We start from the raw sequence: 20,723 nt of genomic DNA, 5'->3' as shown, positions 1-20,723 counted from the left end.
TGTTCATTGATGTTTAGAGGCGGTAGCTGTTGGTCACGCTTTAGCTACCAACAATGATTTCATACAAAAGTTCGGGAGTCTGTATGAAAGGTGAAAGTGAGAATAGCTGAGATGCATCCCTAATCAATCCTATAACCTCGATTTTCTCAGATCCTCTATTTTCTCTCTTATAAAGGGAAGAAATATAACTCTGATGTCTTTTCCAACTCTGTATTAATTTCCTTCTACCATGAGGTAGGAATAGGGGACATGACATGTGATATGCTCCCCCTGCCAACCCTGGCTTCAATCCAGAAGGTTGTCCTGATAGTAGAGGTGTTGTGTCTGTCATATTTACTCCACCTGCCACAACTGCACGAATGGCAAGGACAATTAGTTAGCAAGGAATAGAAGTAATGCATTAACTGATATTTCTGCTTCTTTTCCCTTTGCTATCAACATAATTTCAATCATCTTCCTCTTTTTGTCAAACCTACAACCAGAACACACTTTTGAAAACACACCACCAAACTGAATAATAAAATGCCTACTACAATTCTGTTACTAACCTGATATTGATTATGTATTAATTATTGTTGAAATATATAGCAACTTTTGTTTCACTGTGTAGCCTCAGTTTTTATGCCTCGACATTCAGACAATTGTTCTAGCATAGAATGGAACCATGCCCAACAATTTGAGAAGATATTTACATAGATACGTTTGAGATTAATTAGTTACATCATATCGTAATTAAATCAATTTGATATCTAGCAATTGCACTGAGGATCAAATTTCAACGTTTACAAAAAATACACTGCCGTATATCTATGAAAACATTTAGAATTTGAGAATGGACCACCTGGAACATCTTTATCCTAAATTGAAAGCTTAGATTAATGATTTGACTACTTTAAGTGGCTAGAAGGTATCTGTCTATTTCTCCCCCAACTTTCTATAATAAAGATATAGAAGTTTAAAAATAGGTAAATATTCAGGGTGCATAAAATACAGTTATACTGATTGCTTCCAATTGTTTTCTCTACAAATGAGTTTTGAAAACAAGCTTAAATAATTTGGAAAATAAACAAACTAATAGCTCTCCTTAGTTTAATAGTAGCCAATTTTGAAAAGTAATATTTAAACACTTTAGGTAGATTCTTTTTTCATTTATTTCATAACATTTATTAGACAATTTATATAGGAGTCAAAAAGCAGATTAGACAAAAAAGTGATGCCGAAATCTTCAGGTGATTATTTTTCACTTTTCCAAGGACAAGTAGAACAAACGCTTTAGGTGTTTGCTGCACCTGAAGTTTATTTTTAGGGGTTGTCTAATGTTTTTGTTTGTGCATTTTCATCATCAGTAATAGCTTTTTTGGGTGGAAGAGAACTGAAGGATGCTAGGGTAAAATAAATCTCGAGATTTGAGTAGAAAGGCTTAGAAGGTGTAAGGATTTTAAGTTTTTTTTAATAGGTAAAGGAAATCACAAATGATATATTTAAGATCAACAAGTTAATTTTTCCACTTCTGAAGGCAACATGGACAATAAGCTTAAGTAGAAAAGAGTACCAGGTATGAGGCAGTCCAATCAAGTGATGAAAACTGGGACAGCAGTGGGCCTGGGGGCAGATTTAGAACACATTTCAGATATAAGATCAATAATAATAATAATAGGTTATACTTGGAACGTCAAAGTATACATAAGGAGTGGCAGTCAACTCAGAGCTTTCAAGATTGGGCAATTGAGTAGTTATACCATTACTTTTTATTTTTATACTTTATTTTATATCCTTCTTTCTAGAGTGGCAAGCTTATTGTTAGACTAGTCAATACATTTGTTAGTGATAAACCAGTGGCAAAGTATCTTGTACCACGTGTGAATATTGGAAAATCTGTCTGTAAAATTATACTTTGACTAACTATAACAGAGTGGACTTTGAAATTAGAACTATTTAGGTCCTTGGTGCTAACTAGGAGATTTTGACCTTGGGCAATTTACTTAACTTTTCTGAGCCTCAGTTTCCTCATCTATAACTTAGAGTGATAATAGCATCTATTGACTGGGTTACCGTGAGGATTAAAGTATAGCATACATGGTGCATACTTAGTGTATCTCCTACAGCACAGTAACATTTAGATAGTGTTTCCATTATATGGACAAACTTTTCAATCATATTTCTAATAGCTTTCCATTTATGGATAATAGATCATATCACTGACTATAAAGATTAAAAGGAGAGATTAGAGGCTTTAAGGAGTAGTTTGGCATAAATATATCCACCAATAAGAGATAAGCATACAGGAAATGAGAAAAGCATTTGGAACAGAAAGAAGCTATTGGATTGCATCCCAAATGCATTTATTACTCGTATAATATATACTAGATATTGTGTCTGGTCCTGTGGGAGAAACAGAAATGGTCAAGCTGATCTTTGCTACCAAAGAGTGTCAAACTAATAAATCTATTTTACAAATTACTGACAGAATGCTTCAACTCGGGGAATTCTTAAGCCCTGAGAATAATTAGTGGGTTCCCTGACCCAGTTGTAAAATCTCAGTCCCTCACTCTTACATGTTGGCTATTTCCTGGTCTTCTACACCTTCTCAACTTGCTGTTTCTCCTAGTACTAACTCTGGTAGATTTTGGCCTTGATGGATTAAAAAGAACAGAATTTATAGGATAGTATATATTTGAAAACCTTCCAAATTATTGGTTATTTTGTTAGCATTCGTTTTGTTGATTTTTTTTTAGTTTTAATCTGCTAAAATATTAAGTACATAGCCATACACTATTATACTTTAAAATAATCTCATTTGAGATTTAATAAGTGAAAGAATATACTCCTGCTGAGAAGCTTTTTGTATTTATTCTATTTCACAAATTCTTATCATTCCACTTGAATGAATTTTCTTTCTTGCTAGATTGCCTACAAAGAGGTAATTGAGTGCAATTTTGCTGTTTTTACTATTCTAGTATCCACACCTCAAATATATACTGTAATGTAAGACACTAATGTAACGTAAGACCTCTACAATGTGAAAGACGCAGTGTTAAACACTGTGTGATGCAAAGTTGTGCTGGATCTTATAGTCTAGCAGGGAAGAAGATACACTTGTAAATCTGCCTGCACACACATCTGCATTAAAAGAACTCTCTTTGGAAATTTTATTTAAAAATGAACATATAAGTCAGCAATAATTAAAAACTGACATTATTAATGAAAACTGTATATGCATAGTTGTTCAAGAAATCTTTACTGGGTTTTATTTTTCAAGGAGAAAATAGCTTTAAAACATTTGTGTGTATGCTTCAGTAACAGCTCACACATGTCCTAGTGATGACACTATAAAACAGACAAGACAGTGTCATACTAGATTAAAATGGATTCCAACTGAAGTACAAAATTTAGTTAGATACAGATCCTTGATTATGAGATATACTGAAAATTATGATTAAAATATTCTGCTTAAAATTCTTCCAATCCATTATTTGCATTTCACAATTCCTAAAATAACTTGTAGTAGCATTGTTTTTCTTGCCATTTATCATCTTTCGCTAAAAAATACATTTCTAATTTTCTCTCTACTTAGTCTTAATAAATGTTAGTTTTAAGTAAAGCTACAGTTAATGGATTATGTGCCTCTGAGCAGTAAAAATGTTTTCATTTGACAAAACTAATTTTTATAGATTCAGGTTTTCACACTTTTCACTCTTTCTTGTTAAAGGAAGATTCTACTTGGCAGTTGTAGGGGACTATCAAGGAGCTCTCTGAAATCTGAAATAATGAACAATCAATTGCAGTACAAGATAAGCATAAGAAATGAGACATTTAAAAATACAAATGTCTCTGAAAGTATTTTAATATAAAAATGCAGTTTTGAAATCTCAGGAAGTTAGCTATGCTACATGTTAATTTATATACTTTTAAATAAATTTTAAATTTAACATAATTAATTAATAATATAAATTAGAAAGCAGAAATGAAATGGAAATGGTGAAAGAAAACCTCTAGCTAATTTAGGTATTGCCTGCCTCATTTGATCAGAGTTCTTTTACTCTGTAGCTAGCAGTAATATACACATAGTAGACACCCAATCAACATTTTTTGATTAATGAATTAAAGTTATTTCTTTGTTCACAGTTTTTGCTAGTTACTTAATCTATATTAGTTCAATGATTCATTTTTGTCTTTTAAAGATCATTTATTAATTAGCTGTGTATACAAGTTTGTTAGAAAGTCAGACGTGGATTATCTTTTTTCTGAGATAAAGATCTTATTATGATCATATGATCCTATTAAAATACATCAGATCCTGTGATTTCCTGCTGCAAACCCTCCAGTGACCATTCCTCTCACCCCATCTTACAGTCATAACTCTTATTGATGGTCTAATATCCTACCTGATCTGCCCCAGTGCACACACCACCAAAGATCGGATCCTTGACCTCCTGTCCTACTACTCCAGTCCTCCCTCACTCCTGCTCCAGCCTCCTGCTCCTCCTCACTGGCTCCTACAGGAATTCCTCTAAAACAGAGGCATCTTTACACCTTGGGGTATTTGCACTACCTGTTTTGTCTGTTTGGAATATTCTTTCTCCAAATATGTGCAAAGCTCTCTTCCTCATCCCCTTTAAATCTTTATTCAAAGAACAGATTTTCATTTCCTGGTCATCAGATTTACAACTGCACAGATCCTTCCCTCCTAAATGTATAAACCTTTTCCTTCTTTATTTTTTCTACAACACTTAATACCATGAGACATTGTACATTTAGCCTATTTATTTTGCTATTTTCTTAGTTTCTTCATTAGAAGATAAGCCCCCTGATGGAAGGATTTTTGCATGTTCCTGTAACATTTTTGCTCCAACATCTAGAACAGAGACCAGTACGGAGTGGGTGCACAATGAACATTTGCTGAATATGAGAAAATCTCCACCCTGAAACTGCCAAAATAAATTCAAGTGGTGATAGAGTGACGACATTTATTTTCATTCACTTTGAATCTACTTGGATGAATGCTAGTGTTATTTCTTTAGTATTAGCAGGGATTTGAAACTAAAGGATCCAGATGGTCAGATATAAGAATGAAAGGCAGATAGAAATGTGACTTGAACTTGTGCCAATTTGGCAGCAACATCTGAGCAGCTCCTTCAGTCTGTATTCTTTACAGATTCTCTATGTTATCTCCCTAAATAGTCTGGTGGCTGCTCCTGAAGGAAAAAAGAAAATGGAAAAGCAGTTTTCAAAACTTTAAACACTGCTTGGTGTGTATGTCTCTGTTTGAGCTGACAGCCAATTTGATTTTTGAACACTCATTCAATTAAGTCCCACCCAACTTTTTTCATTAGTGTTTCCATTGATATGCATATAAATGATCTCATTCTATTTAAAAATCACAGTCTTCAAAAACCAATTCTACTGCTGCTGGATGACAGCAGTAGAAAATAAGATACCTAAATTTGGAAATGTTCTGCTAAATCATGAGATAAGGAAAATGTATAGATTGAGGACGGTATCCACTTACAGAAATGTTTGATATTTTGGACAACATAGGATTTTAGAAGAGATTTGAAAATCTTTGACTAATAAGAAAAGAGGAGATGGATTAGCTAACAAAGACATTGAAGAAGAATTCCTCAATGAATTGGAAACACTGAAGCATCTATTTTTTGGCTTTAAAGAAATTTGAGTTTTGTAACATTGTGAGCTGCATATAATGACAGGAATGTAAAAGAAAGGAAGTTTGCTCCCATCAACATGTAAAGAAGTTGGAGAAAGAAATTCAGATCATCATTAATAAAGCGCATGACATCATCTCATAGAAATCATTTAAGAACTGAGGAAATTTTTATTCCATTCTTACATCTGTAACAGGCTTTTATTTTTTAAAATAAGATAATTTGTTCTTAAATGCTTGCTTTCTGAAAGCAGTAATTTGCCTATGTTGCCTGGAACAGAATAATTATAGCAAAATATCTAAGACACAAAAAACTGAAGGTTTGATCTGGGAAGATGCAGTGAATTTTCCAGTTTTCTGAACGAATAAAGAGAAGAACAAAATAAGATAATAAAAAATCCATCTAATCTCAAACCAGTGCTTCCTTTTATTTTATTTATTTTACATACTGTGTGCCCAAGGATACATTAAGTCCATTTCATCAATTTATTATTACATGTAGGCAACAACCCTGAAAGGTTGACCTTAAATGGATGAAGTTAAGGCTTAGAGCTCTCAGAGAATAAAACCAAGCTATTTTTTGCTTGCTGAGTAAGGAAGAGCCTAACACTTGAGAAAATTCAGAAAGTTTCTCTGAAAACTCCAAAAAGCAGGACCAAGAAGTAATGTCTTCCTTATTAAGATGGATGCCATACATTACAGTCCATATTTGCCTTTCGATTGGGTATTTTTCTGGTTTTCATCAGTAAGTCATAAGTGCCAATTTCAAGGAGGTTTTATGTGGGTGAAGTCTCTATAAAGAGTGAACACTTGGGATATGGCAGATTGTTTCCTTAAAAGAGCAGATCAATTTCTTGCTCCAAACCACTCAGGTGGCAAGTGGAGGTATTGGAATATGAAATAAAATTGTTTTATTCTGAAATCCCTGTTTTTGTTTTTGTTTGTTGGTTGGTGGTTGTTGTTTTCCTATGTTACCCCTTAAACTCTTGGCTTAAAATAGTCTCATTTTAAAATATAATCTTATTCCAAAAGAAGAACCAGAGGAAAACTTCAGCAAATCCAGTCCTTTGTAAATATTTTGTTATCAGCTTTCTCAAAAAAATAAATGACCATAAAACAATGAACCATGGAATGACTTGTTAAATGTATACGAAAACATTTAAGTTAATGTGATTTTGAGGCTTATTCTTCAAATATTGTTTGGAATCCCTCCTATACAACCAAGAGGTAGGTATTATTATTATTATTTATAGGTGAAGAATTTGAGGCACAGAGAGTTTAATAAATTGCCCACCTTCACACCGCTAAAAAGCGTTGTATCTGAGAGTTGATCCAGGTAGTCTGACTTTGAAACCATGCTCCTATCATCTGTTATGTTGTCAACTACAGTGCTAACTACAACGGCTTAGGGTACAGAAGGAAGAGCAACTATAACTAACCTTGCTTTTAAACACAATGCTTAAGAATATGTTCATCACATAAACATCGTATAACTTTGTGATAAAATTAACTCCTGGTTCCCCATGAGTCTTCATACATTTTGAAGATTATCCATCACTGTTTGGTCACTCATCCAACTGCATGTGGGTTACTTTTTAGATAGGCCATCTCTAGAAACCCTAATTAGTAAGAATCGATGCTCCTGCTTAAGAAAACTTATTTGGATATGCTGGTCTGGCTGTTGGCCTCATCTATGTATTTTGAAACCTTGGCAAATTGCTTTTTGATATTATATCTGCTACTGGAGGCTGTTCTTTAGATTTTTATACTATTCATCATTTTTAATTATGTGGTTCAGTCTGTTAGTAGAATTTACAATATTCTCTGTTGGTGGTGATTTATTAAATATGGAAGAAAATGAAGCCTTGTTACTGTTACCAATATAAATGTCTGAATGGCCCTTCTGAGAATGAATAAGTAAAGCAAGACTAAAATGTCAGGTTCAGGGCTAGGCAGAGGCTTGGAATTATTAAGAAATAAAGAGAAGTCTTTGGTTTTGTTTTTTATTGGCTTGAGATTATACTAGGTGTAAAAGCCTACACGGTACATATACTTAATTGGCACATGATCTAATCTGCAAAAATCTACTTTCTCTACCAATATCCCTGTCATATTCCATTTTAGGTTTATTCAAAATAATACAATAATATAATTAGTCATTCTCTACCGCAATCCCCCTATATTATAACATAGGAAAAATAGCCTTTGTATATCCAAAATAGAAGTTTAAGAAATTAATTTTATTCTCATTGTCCAGGAGTTTAAAGAAAATTAAGAGCACCAGTTCTTCCAAATTAATATTTTGCCCTATTTTTAGTTTCATCTCAGTTACGTTAAACTGGGTAAGAAAAAAATACCCTTCAAGGGTTTCCTTTGAGACCCATCATCCTTGCACTCTTTAGATCTGGAGAGATGTGGGTTTATTCCAGCTTCTTCTCGGTAGGTCTCTAGTTCCTTTGATGTCCTACTAGATAAGACCCAACACGACTCCACTGGCCCTCTCTTCCATGTGGTCTACATCTATTTCCCAGGAAAAATTTATGCATTGTTGTCCCTGCAGTTATAAGGAGTGTTGGCCACGCCCAATACAGTACCATTTTACTTGCCTTTGCCCCAAAGCACCTGCACTCTTGTCCTCAGTTACCCAGGCAGGAGTCAGATCCTGGCCCCCTGTCCTCATCTGCTTGGAGAAAGCAAGCTCTCCAGGTGGCTCCTGTGAAATCTCCTCATTAACTTGAAGCTAGAAGTTTGCTTCCATCATCATTTCCCCAAGTGAACATCCTAGAGACTCTTAATGAAACAATAATTCTTTCGAAATACATGTCTACTCTTTTATAGCCCTGAAGTGATTAAGGGTGGACAAGGATCTTGAAATATATTTCTTTGAAAGTCTGCATAGGAAGTTTTAGATGTTCACTTTGGAATTTTAAATCAATTGATCTTGGTGTTGGGGTGAAACTTTAATGTTAACCATTTTTCCAATTGTTGAAAACAGTATTCACCATTAGAGACAAGGAAAGGAGATCAGAGAAATTCCTTTCTTTTGGAGTCCTCGTGCTGTATTCGTGACTCTGCATTGGCGTGTTCTTCTTAATTGCCTAATTTAATCATGCAACAACTCTGTGGGATTGGGAATATTATTCCCAATTTGCAGAGGAGGAAACTAAGTTTCAAAGAACAAGATTTTAAGGTCATACAGATACGGTGAAAACAGAAATGTTTGACTGGAAAGCTCGTGCTTTTCCTGGTACCGTGCTACAGGGAAGACATATGTATCTAATCACCAATGTTGGCCTGCAATTGCCCAATCAATTTCTCAGATACTTACCTTCCTTTTGTAGACTTGGATATAAAAATGTATGAGGTCATTTCTTCTACAATGATTTTGAACATAGCACAAAATCCTAACGTTCGCTGAGTCTTAAAATATATGTTTAACATTTTTTTTTTCAGACGATAGATTTTGAAGGTTTCAAGCTATTTATGAAGACATTCCTGGAAGCCGAGCTTCCCGATGATTTCACAGCACACCTTTTCATGTCATTTAGCAACAAGTTTCCTCATTCTAGTCCAATGGTAAAAAGTAAGCCTGCTCTCCTTTCTGGTGGTAAGTTTAACTATTTACTTTAAAAATTTAAATATAGTAGAAACCGCAAAGGGAAAATCAGTATCAACTTCTCTGTAAGAGAAGAGATGATTTGCTTAAAAATCCCCTGTGTTCATACTTTCATCCTAAGACTGTGCAAAGTATTTAAAATGTCTCCAATCTAATAATAGCTAAATATTAAAGAAAATATAATTTATTATCCATCACTTGTCATTCATTGACTTAGAAGTCTATGTTTAAGTAATAATTTTAAGAGATACTTCCATCAAATACGGAAAAGTCCTCTTGTAAATGACTGGATAATGTATGTATAAAAATGTAGTCACAAAGCAGCTAGATGTAGAAGACATAATATTTAATATCAATTCCACCAATTACCAACATACTTTCACAGTTTTAGATTTGTAAGCTCAGAACAGAGTTTTGATTTTTCTCTTAGATACTTAAATTTTTGTCACCATAGAGATGATTGATTCTCTCATTAGTGTAGCTTTTTAGAGATGTCTAATACATTAATACCTTTTGCAAATTGTATCACTCTCTACCCAGTCAAGAAAACAGAAATCTCACTGTATTACTTTAGAGAATGTGAAATAGGAAATTGTTTAAACAATGTTGGAGAGTTGAAAAAGCAAAGGTGAACACTGAGGTAATGCAGAGATAACACCACAGAAAGTGTATGCTGCCCCTAGGTTGGAGAAATCAAAACGCAGAAGCTTGGAGGAAGGACCTCTTAGAGCTGGGATGCAGAGTTCTGAGGAGAGAGTGTTGCCTGGCAGATCTTGCCCTTGGTCTTCTGTGGAGGGGACACTTCTGGCTGGCTTTGGCAGCTCAGGAGCTCAAGGAGGGGCCTGCAGCCATGGAAGTCAGACCTCTTAGGAGCGTCACTATGGTCTGTGCAGGACCATGTAGCAGGAGCTCACTGTGTCTTTCTTGGGGTGGAAATAAGCAGGAGACTAGAGCCTATTGCTGCCGGAACCATGTGCTGCAAGGGTGAAATGCTGGAGAGATCTAACAGGAAGTGCAGATAGACTAGCAGGAATGAGCCCCTTCCCCGTCCTTCTCATATCTCTCTAGTGCCCCCTGTGAACCCAACAGGTTTCCAGCTGGCAATGGAGAAGCGTAGTCTACGGCAGCGTTTCTGAAACTCTTTGATCTCAGGACTCTTTTGGGCTCTTAAGAATTACTGAAGGCCCCAAAGAGTTTTTGCTTATGTGGGTGATATCTATTGCTATTTACCATATTAAAGATGAGACGTTCTAAAAACAACGATGATCAACCCATTACATGTTAAAAAAATAGCAAACCTTTTAGAAAAAGACTATTTTCAAAAACCAAAAAAAATTAGTGGGAAGAGTGGCATTGTTTTACATTGTTGCAAACGTCTTTAATACTAGCTTCAGGGAAGACAGCTGAGTAACCATATCTGCTTCCGTGTTGCCACATCATATTTCATATAGCCTCTTGAAAACTTCACTGTACACTCATGAGAGAATGAGAGTGAAAAAAGCAAAGGATATCTCAGAATCATCATTGAAACCATTTTGACCTTACAAATCCCCTGAAAGGGGCCTAGAGTTCCCAGAAGAGCCACTGGTCTAGAGACTTCCAGCCGTAGTATCACAAAGTAGAATATCAAAGTGTGGGTAAAGAGATGAGAAGTTTAATAACTGGCACTCTAATAATAAAATTTTTAAACATATAACTAAGAAATAGGTAGTTGAGCCATAAAAACACTTGGGCAATCTGATGAAGAGATGCATTATTAATAAGCCTTATGTTGTGCTGCTTTCTCTTCTGTTAATGAAGAAAGATATTTTTCCTGGGGCCGGCCCCGTGGCCCAGTGGTTAAGTTCGCGGGCTCTGCTTCGGTGGCCCAGGGTTTCTCCAGCTCGGATCCTGGGCGCGGACATGGCACTACTCATTAGGCCAGGTTGAGGCGGCGTCCCACATACCACAACTAGAAGGACCCACAACTGAAATATACAACTATGAACTTGGGGAGAAAAAGCAGAAAAAAAAGAAAAGAAGATTGGCAACAGCTGTTAGCTCAGGTGCCAATCTTTAAAAAAAATGAAAAAGGTATTTTTCCTAGAGCAATCACATTTTGGTTTGAGCTTTTTTAAAACAAGTGTACACCTTCCACATAATATTATTTTGATCTCTTCAAAATATATAATAACTTATATGTGCATCATAATCTTTACCCATAAAATATTTTTAGTTCCTTGAATAATTCCCCTTACATCATGAATTGAAAGGACTCACCGCATTTGCTGTTTTTCTCTGAATGTGTTCCATTAGGTCTGTCCTTAAAATGTGGTATCAGAGTTTACCAGTGTTCTGGGCTGAACATTTTAAAATGGGACAATTCCTTATTTTGATCTAGTAATTAAAACTTCCCTGTTCACCATTTCATGCTATAAATGCATTCCAAATGCCTTAGACTGAATAAAATAACAAAGTTACCCCTTATTTAATTTTACATGAAGCAATACTGTCCTTGGGTTTTGAGAAAGAAGGAGGAACATTTTTTGATATGTTATCTGTCTGAGCAATTGTGTCAGACTTGAAGGAAAGAGAACAATTCTAATTGCTTAGGTAATTTTGTGAGAAATTCAAATTTCAAACCCTCTTTTCTTCAAATAGCATATAGTAAGTACAACATAGAAGACGCCAAATTTACAAGGAGTAGACATCAAATTAAGTTTCAAAATGGAAAAAAAATAAGGAATAACAGCTTGTACTTCATTTGAGACAATCAGATGTTCTGTACGAATCTACTTGAAAGGAATTACAAGATAGCTGTGTAACAACCCTCATGCGACAATAACAACTTAAACTGTGATTTCTTTTCAAAGCTTGGCCTCCACATTTTAAAACATAAGTGCATAGTGTCCTTTGTAGGATGGTTTCTAACCCTATATTCTTTTCAGACTTATCTTTGATAGTTTTCTTTTTCTTTTTTTCTGGAGAATAAGGAACACTAGACAACAAGAAAATTTTCAGGGACTGGAGTAGCCTTGCCTCAGAAACTGAAAAATAAATGTATTTTTATTCCTAGAACCTTGCTTTGCAATAATCTAAGTTATCTACACAAGATTTATTTGTACTTGAAAAATCACAAATCATTCTTGAATAGAGAAGTGCTATAATCTGCTTTGCTTATCCCATTTCAGAGTTCACCAAATTTCATTACCACAATACCATAAGGAATATGATAGCTATTCTTTTTTTTTTTTTAAAGATTGTCACCTGAGCTAACAGCTGTTGCCAATGTTTTTTTTTTTTTTTTTTCTTCTCCCCAAAGCCCCTTGTACATAGTTGTAGATTGTAGCTATAGGTTCTTCTAGTTGTGCTATGTGGGGCGCCTCTTCAACGTGGCCTGATGAGCGGTGCCATCTCCGCGCCCAGGATCCGATCCTGCGAAGCTCTGGGCCACTGAAGCAGAGCGCAAGAACTTAACCACTTGGCCATGGGCAGGCCTCTATGATAGCTATTCTTGACTCCGTATACCAGCTGAACACCAAGGGCTTCTCAGTAAAAAGCAAAATTAAAATGAAAAAATATTATTCTTGTTAATAATAATCAAGTAGAGGAAATATGGTAAAATTAAACAAGTTAGTTTTTATAGGATAAAAATTTTAAAAATAATTATAAAGAGGTGTAAAGGGTGTGTGTGTGTGTGTTGTGTAGTTGTATTTTGTTGAACTTAGAATACCTAATGATCCATCTAGCATTTCATGCAGTGGATGATTTATTTTTTGGAACATTTTATTGCAGCATGCATGACTCTTACCACCTTTTTTAAATATAAGGTGATTACTTCTGCTGTTCTCGATTGGATTTTTGACTTTTGAAGATTTTTCTCATAACCTCTTCTGCTTCATTGTAAATGCCAGCTCTCAAATGCCTCATCTCTTTGCCAATCCAATGACTAGCTTTTTTTTTTTTGAAGATTTTATTTTTCCTTCTTCTTCCCAAAGCCCCCCAGTACATAGTTGTATATTATAGTTGTGGGTCCTAGTAGTTGTGGTATGTGGGATGCCACCTCAGCATGGCTTGATGAGGGGTGCCATGTCCATGCCCAGTATCCGAACTGGTGAAACCCTGGGCCGCCGCATTGGAGAAGGTGAACTCAACCACTGAGCCACGGGGCCGGCCCCGACCAACTTCTGATCTTGCCTTCATCCCTAGATCTATCAGTTGAACTACTTTATGCAAAATTGTTCAATCATTTGGAAACTTTCTTTTCTGCAAGTGGCTCACAAACCTTCAACCATGAATCAATATTATGATCTCGTATTTCAGTCCCCACAACTTGAACTTTGAGCATAACCTGAGAGAAATTTCATAATTATGCAAATTGCTGTCACTACAAATTCCTAACAACCAGTATTGGCATGGCGTTAGCACCTCTTCAGCTTTTTAAAAGAATCTATCATAAGGAGTATTTATTCCTCATACTCTGTCCTAGATCAATTAGGTTAAACTTTCTAACACCCTTAGTTTACTCAAATCTTTCCCCTCTTTCTCAACAGATGACATTTTTCATATCATACAAAAAAATAGGCACTGTCTAACATAAAATGCCTCAATTATCCCACACACAACCCAGGACTGTTTCCTCAGCTCATAGAGAATGTATATTAACTATACTCCAGATGGAGCTCTTCATCTGGGTGTCTCATAAGGAATCAAACTAAATGTGTCTAAAAGTCAATTAATTATGTTCTACCCCAACCTGCTTCTATTTCTGTCTACTCTCGTGGTGAATGGAACCCAAGTGTCTGTCAATTTCCCAACCCTAAGATCTTGGACTCTTCCTACCCTTCACTGCCACACCCCTCATTTTTGGTTAATCCCAAAATGCTCTCTATTATTCGTTATAACTTCTTTTCAGACATTCTGCCAGTGTCCATTTGATTCAGCATTGTTTGTGTCCTAGACTGTTAGTTAGCATGGCTCCCAGCGGGCCCTGACTTCCCATCTCCAAAACGTTCTTTCTAACACAGAGGCCTGATTATGTTATTCCTGGGTTTCCAAGTTTCAGGCCTTGACTATCACCTTGTGGAATGCTTTTTAAACTTTTATTTTCCAAGTAAACTTAAATCCTTGATATGTAAAGCTGATTAAAGCAGAGTTGCTTTGGTGGAGGGAGGTGGTGGGAGAGATATGAATACAGGGAATCCTAGTCATTCTGCCTCCCCCCCTCCTTTTGAGACACCCCCTCCTGCAGTGCCCTGAATGAGTCTCTGGGGCCTGGGCAATGCAGTTAAGAAGATGAGGGGATCTGAGTTCCATAGCATTAAGCACAACACCATGCAGCTTATAGAGTCTGCTCGCAGCCCCAATTCTCTCTGTCTCCTTGCTCCATGCACCCAGATTCATTTTATATCCAACTGTTTGCTGTGACCTAAATCTGCTCTGCTTACTCAGGATTCCATGCATTCCTGATGATATTTCCTCTGCCCTTATTTCACAGTAAAACTCAATTCCTTCAAGCCTCCGCTAATGCTTCACCAGTTTTGCCACTTAATTATTCATTTTATTAGTTCATTAGTTCATGTGTCCAACTAGCTGTTGATTTATACACATTATGTGCCAGGAATTCCACAGGAAAACTGAGACTCCTTTAGAGCCAAGCAAAAAGACAGGCAATCAGATGATCCGTTATATTACAATAAAATAAATGCTGTGATCGTTTTATCAGGATCATCTGACTGAGATTTTAACTATAAACTGAAATTATCCAGGTTAAGTAGGGGGTGGCTGCGGGCAGATATGGGTGGATGAGAATGAGAAGGGGGGTCCCAGAAGAGAAAGCAACATGTACATTTCTATTCAAATATAAAAAACATGTCCCATCAAAAGACAGAACACGAACTGTAAGACATTCAGTATTTATTCGTTTAAAAAGTTGGTAAAAATACATAGCATTTCAGATGGTAGTGAGTGCGATTGGCAAAAATGAACCAGATAGAAAATGCAGGTCGAGGCTGAGAATGACGGAGTCCTGGGCTTCTCATGACTGACTGAAACTGGCATAAGGGTCATAAGAAGATGGTTGGAAGTATAGGACATAGCATCAAGGTGGGATTGGAGGAGTGGTCCCGGCAGGATCAGAGTCCTCATAGCCTGAGGCTATTGGAGGAAGGCAGACTTACGGGGAGCACTGAGAGATCTGGATCTATGCTTTGACTCAGTTGGGCTGGGGCAGGTGAACTGACAGAAGGAGAACAGCTGGAGAAGAGGGCGGGGAGGTAACCCAGGCCACACGGTGAAGAGTTTTGTCTGTCATGCTAAATGTTGGATTTTATCCAGAGGAAGCTGGAGAGCCATTATAAGATTTTAAGCCAGAAAATAATCACACTGCTTGTGATGTGGAAGCTATCATGAAGGGGGATGCGGCTGAATGAGTAAAGGAGTCCAGAAGATATTTAAGATTGAGAATAACAACAACTCTCTCTAAAAAAGTTAAGGTACTTTATCTTTGGTCCCCTCTCCTTGCCCATCCAATGTGGCAATGGTTAATTGATTTGTGCTGTTGAGTTACAATGTCAATAGTAATATTTAACTCTTTTCATGTTTTCTATACAACCAGAGAGTTACACCACAAGTACTATTTTTAGGCAGAAAAAGGAAAAACAGTTCCTTTTTGTCTATAAGGAAGTTAATCAAATTAAGAACAGAAAATTATACAGTGAAAATAAAATCCTTGAACCTTTGGGAAAACGTCCTTTTGCCAAATGACCTTACTGAATGTTCTTGCCAGAAGACACACTTCGTTAATTGTGCTGAGAAGAAACTATTACTCTTATCAGGACTGTCTTGAGAATATTAAAAATATGCGTGTTTGTGTGTGTATATCTTTTACTGTAGGTAGCTTTGTAGACCTTTTGTGTCTAATTAGCTATTTCAGTTTCCCCCACGCAAGAAAGGGCAGACAAGTTCCCGAAAAACACAAACTCAACAGGGTACAGGGCTTATGTGACTATGAGATAAGGATGTTCTTGGCACATAGTAATCATTTTAAATATACTCATACATTTATTAATGTTGATACACTTTTACTGTTGATAATAATGATTATAGTCTGTACAGCTTACATACTTACATACAAATGCTTTAGAACTAAAGATAAAAGACTTTCTATTCATTGGCCAATTAGCATTTATTTATATCATCTATTACATTTCTTATGTCTCTGTAGTACTAAATTCACACTTATAATTACTTTTAGTAGTAGTAATACAAAAATTATTCTACTCCAATAAATCTTTTATCCTGAAAATGCTTCACTGAAACCAGAGAAACCCAAATTAGTTTTGGTAAAGGAAAAATTTTCTCCATATCTCCCCTTTAATTATTAAATGGGTTTGAATATATTGGACTTTGTTATTCAGGTTTCTTTATTCTTCTATCTGAATATTCTAAGTAAAATTTTGGTCTTCAAATTTTCCATCTTTACTATTAAATTTGTTCATCCAAGAGAAAAAGGTTTTTGTATTTTCAGTTACATCTTATTAATTGAACATTAAATGATAGTGTTATCTTAAATTGTTGCACTGTCATGTTCACAAATATTTATTTACAATTTTTGAGATTCTAATAAAGGCAAATGTGATGTTCAGTACTTTGCAGAGTTCCAAATCAATCATAACGTTATTTAATTTGTGATATGTTCTAAAAATACGTAGTAATAGCTAGAAAATATGCAATGGTATTGAGCATTTTGCTTTGATCCACTAGGATGAAAGCCCTATGAAAATGGGATTTTTCATCTGCTTTCTTCAATGCTTTATCCTCAATGCCTAGAATCTGGTTTTACATGAATAATGAAAGGTCCTTAATATTTATTTGGATGTATGTTTATACAGGGCATGCTAGCTGTATATCTGCTAGAAAACACAGATAAGCAAAAAGAAAAATCATTTGTAATTGATTTCCCTATAAGAAAATACTGGTAAAGATTTAGTAATTATGTATATAAGTATGTGTGTGTTTACACATGCAAACACTCACATAACACACTTCTCTCAAACATATATTATAATACATGGCTTAAGGAACGGTCTGAATGGAAGAGGAACATTTAGAGCTCTGTACCATGGCTAAGATTTCTAATTTCCTTCCAAAGCTTTATGAAATAATCAATGAATGCACTCTTAAGAGTCTTGAAAACCAGACTCTTAAAACATAAGATCATTTATTGAGAAGCAGGAGACAGATTCCTCTGATTTATTTTTCTCTCTCTAGTCCCACGGAGTTACACTTAAAGCATAAAATCCCAATTTAGACTGCTTTTTGAATTGTGGCTGCACTACTTGCCTTTGTCTCTGTTTTCTTGAATGTAAAATGGAGATAAGAAGTGCATCTATCTTACTGGGTATTGTGGGACTCAAAACATAATGTATGAGGTACATTATAAGTGTTTAATAAACACCAGCTGTTACCATTATCCCTTAAACAGATTATTTTCCAGTATTATAGTTTGCACATACAGGATAAATGTTAAAGTCAATGTAGTTTTTTTTTTTTTTCCCTAAGATGTCATGCATTCTGAAAGAGTGCAATGAAATTTAAGGAGTATTATTGGGATTTCTTTTTAATGTGACAAACATAGAAATTTTAATATGGACCTTTTTTAATATGTAATGGTTTTATTCCCATACTTAGATATATTCAAGGAAATGCGAGTAATTCAACCAACTTTCAGCCTCTACCTGCAGGCAGTATGTCACCTGTACCATTCAGTATGGTAGCCACTAGCCCAATGTAGCTATTTACGTTTAAATTTAAATTACTTAACAGTTAAATAAAACAAAAATTCAGTTCCTCAGTCACGCCAGCCACATGTCATGTGCTCAAAGCCAAATGTGTTTAATACTTCTGTATTGAACAGTGCATATATAGAACATATCTATCATTGCAGAATATTCTATTGGACAGGACTGATGTAGACAGATCTTGTTTTTACTGCTTTTGAAAAGAGCCTAAAGTTTGGAATTAGATGACGTCTTCAACTCTTGACTTCCCAGATTGCTATGTAACCATCAGTAGTTTACTTTGCTCTCTCACTTTCCACACTCTTATCTCTAAAGTGGAATTACAGGGTCAAATAAGACCACTGTGTGAAAGTATTGTTGGCACACAGCCAGGAGTGTTAGTATCATTGCTCCTCCACAGAACTCGCTCTACTCCTAGAGCATCAGCCCCATGATCTGCACGTCAAGCCCTGTTCCTTAGAATTGCTTGTTGGGTGTTTTTGCCAATGTCTAAGCAGATGAAACCCAGAGTATGTTCTTAGAGGAATTTTGTTGACCCCAGTCTCTTGTCAAGGACTGTATCCCACTGTCTGTCCTCACTTTATGAGGAATCACAATCTCATTTACATTACTTGTTGATTTGTAACCCAGCCTATCTCATTTAGCTGCAAGTTTGTGAAGCATAAAAAAAAAGTAATAATTATGATACTATCCTAGGAGAAGCATAGTTGGAAGGTTAAGTCTAAAAACCTTGAAATGTATGATAATACTAAATAACTGTTTTTAATTTTGATTATGTATGCTACTCATCACAACTATTAATATGGATATTGGAAATATAATCATACTAAGTGACAAATTGCTTCATAATCCTGATAAACTTCTGCAAATTGAACCAGTATAAAAAAAAATTGGAAAAGCCAAATGTTCAGAGTGTTTTACTGCCTTATAAATTTAGAAACGTAATTCATGTTATTAATTTGGAATATTTCATTTTAATAGATGAAGGGAAACAATGTAGATAACGCTACCGTTTTCATTATCTGAGATGCAAGTGTTTGAAAATAAAATGAACTGGAGCCAAGGCAATAATTGAACATGTACCCAAAACTTATTTGCTAATAATTGAACCTTGAGACTGTAATTAAAAGTATCTATTCAAACAAGACTTTTTAGGTTATTGTTTCAAAAAATGGATTATCTAGATTAGAGTACAATGAAAATCACGTGCTTGAAGAATTTGATAAGAGTAGGTAACATTCAATTTGACTAATACTAACTATTTTTGAGGTTAAAACGTTGAAGAGAAGAATATATATATATATACATTTTATACATATACTAAAATGATCATAAACAGAAAAACACACTCAAATACAACATAATTTTTCCTAGTAAAACTAAAACACTCCGGTTATGATGCTTATTTTTTTACGTTATTTTGTACTTTGTTGTATACAGTAATATATTATGCATAGATGTTTAGATATATATAGGTGAGTGGAAATAAATGATGTGTGTGTGTGCACGTGTGTATATACACTTGCTTCACTTTTGGAAGAAATATTTAAAGAAGCATAACTTAGGCAAGTCAGAGACCCTGCAGATTGAGTGTCAATCAATTGCATGATCTTCAGAGCTAAATATTGACCACTTGAGGCCAAAGCAGCACCTTTTGTTTTGCCTAGTTTCATGTTCAGCTGCAGTTCTAAACCAAGAGTTTCACCCATGATTGGATGGGTTAAAATGGCCCTTGTGAGTGGGAAGTAGAATTTTCTTCATCAGAGGCTGTTGCTGCTAAAGAGGAACATAAGATTCCATTTACCACCTCACTGCGGAGCTATAGTCAAGAAACCAGGCTTGCAACCTCTTGTTTGCCATTTGTGTTGTTTCCTGTGTGCCCTGCGTAAACATTAGCACAAACTACCTAAAAGGGAAAGGACTGGATTAGCCCAGGCCGAGTGGTTAAGTTCACGCGCTCTGCTTTGATGGCCCAGGTTTTCATGGGTTTGGATCCTGGGCGCGGACTTAGCACTGCTCATCAAGCCATGCTGAGGCTGTATCCCACATGCCACAACTAGAAGGACCCACAACTATAATATACAACTATGTACTGGGGGGCTTTGGGAAGAAGAAGGAAAAATAAAATCTTTGAAAAAAAAAGGGAAAGGACTTTTCTTCTGAGCAATGAACTGTCGTAGAAGGAGATAAGCACAGGGAAAGATCTCCAGCCAGATTTAGGGAAAGGAAAAAAACTATCAATGGTAGAGTAGGATGTAAAAACAATCTGTATGAAGACAGATGGAGGCCCCAGGGCCTGCTTTCAGAAATTCAATGAAAATATGAAGAAACATTTTACCACAAAAGAGAAAGTGGGCTGATCTTGGGGAGGGGTTGGGAGCAGGAACAAACCCGTGAGTTTTTCATCAATTCAAAGCCTCAAGATTTAGTAAAGTCCAGCTCTACAATTTTTTTCTTATGAAGTAATTATGAAAAAGGTCTTTGACATTTAATATCTTTGTTTGATGCACCTGATAAATCCTTGTGAAAGTGTATATTTTACCTCTAAATTTGGCTGTAATTGGATTGAGGATGAGTTGATTAATTCTTCAAAGTGTATTCTCTGTATGCCCATAATTTATTTTTTGTATAAACTTTAAATTCTTTTAAATGTCATACCATGACA

The 20,723-nt window shown here is 35.5% G+C and overlaps 1 protein-coding gene across 9 annotated transcripts in view; it reads left to right on the top strand.

Annotated features, from left to right (window-relative positions):
* DGKB (diacylglycerol kinase beta) overlaps window positions 1–20,723 on the top strand; it is a 675,150-nt gene that overhangs the window by 154,923 nt on the left and 499,504 nt on the right. For all 9 annotated transcript variants that reach the window (XM_070615806.1, XM_070615803.1, XM_070615805.1 and 6 more), the window contains one exon: window positions 9,116–9,269. In XM_070615806.1, coding sequence (XP_070471907.1) covers window positions 9,116–9,269 — 154 coding nt within the window. The remainder of the gene's footprint in view (window positions 1–9,115; window positions 9,270–20,723) is intronic.

This window comes from Equus przewalskii, chromosome 4 (assembly GCF_037783145.1).
Source record: "Equus przewalskii isolate Varuska chromosome 4, EquPr2, whole genome shotgun sequence".
Classification (NCBI taxonomy): Eukaryota; Metazoa; Chordata; class Mammalia; order Perissodactyla; family Equidae; genus Equus; species Equus przewalskii.
The sequence above is the reverse complement of the archived record's forward strand: the minus strand, read 5'-3'. Positions and strand labels throughout refer to the sequence as shown.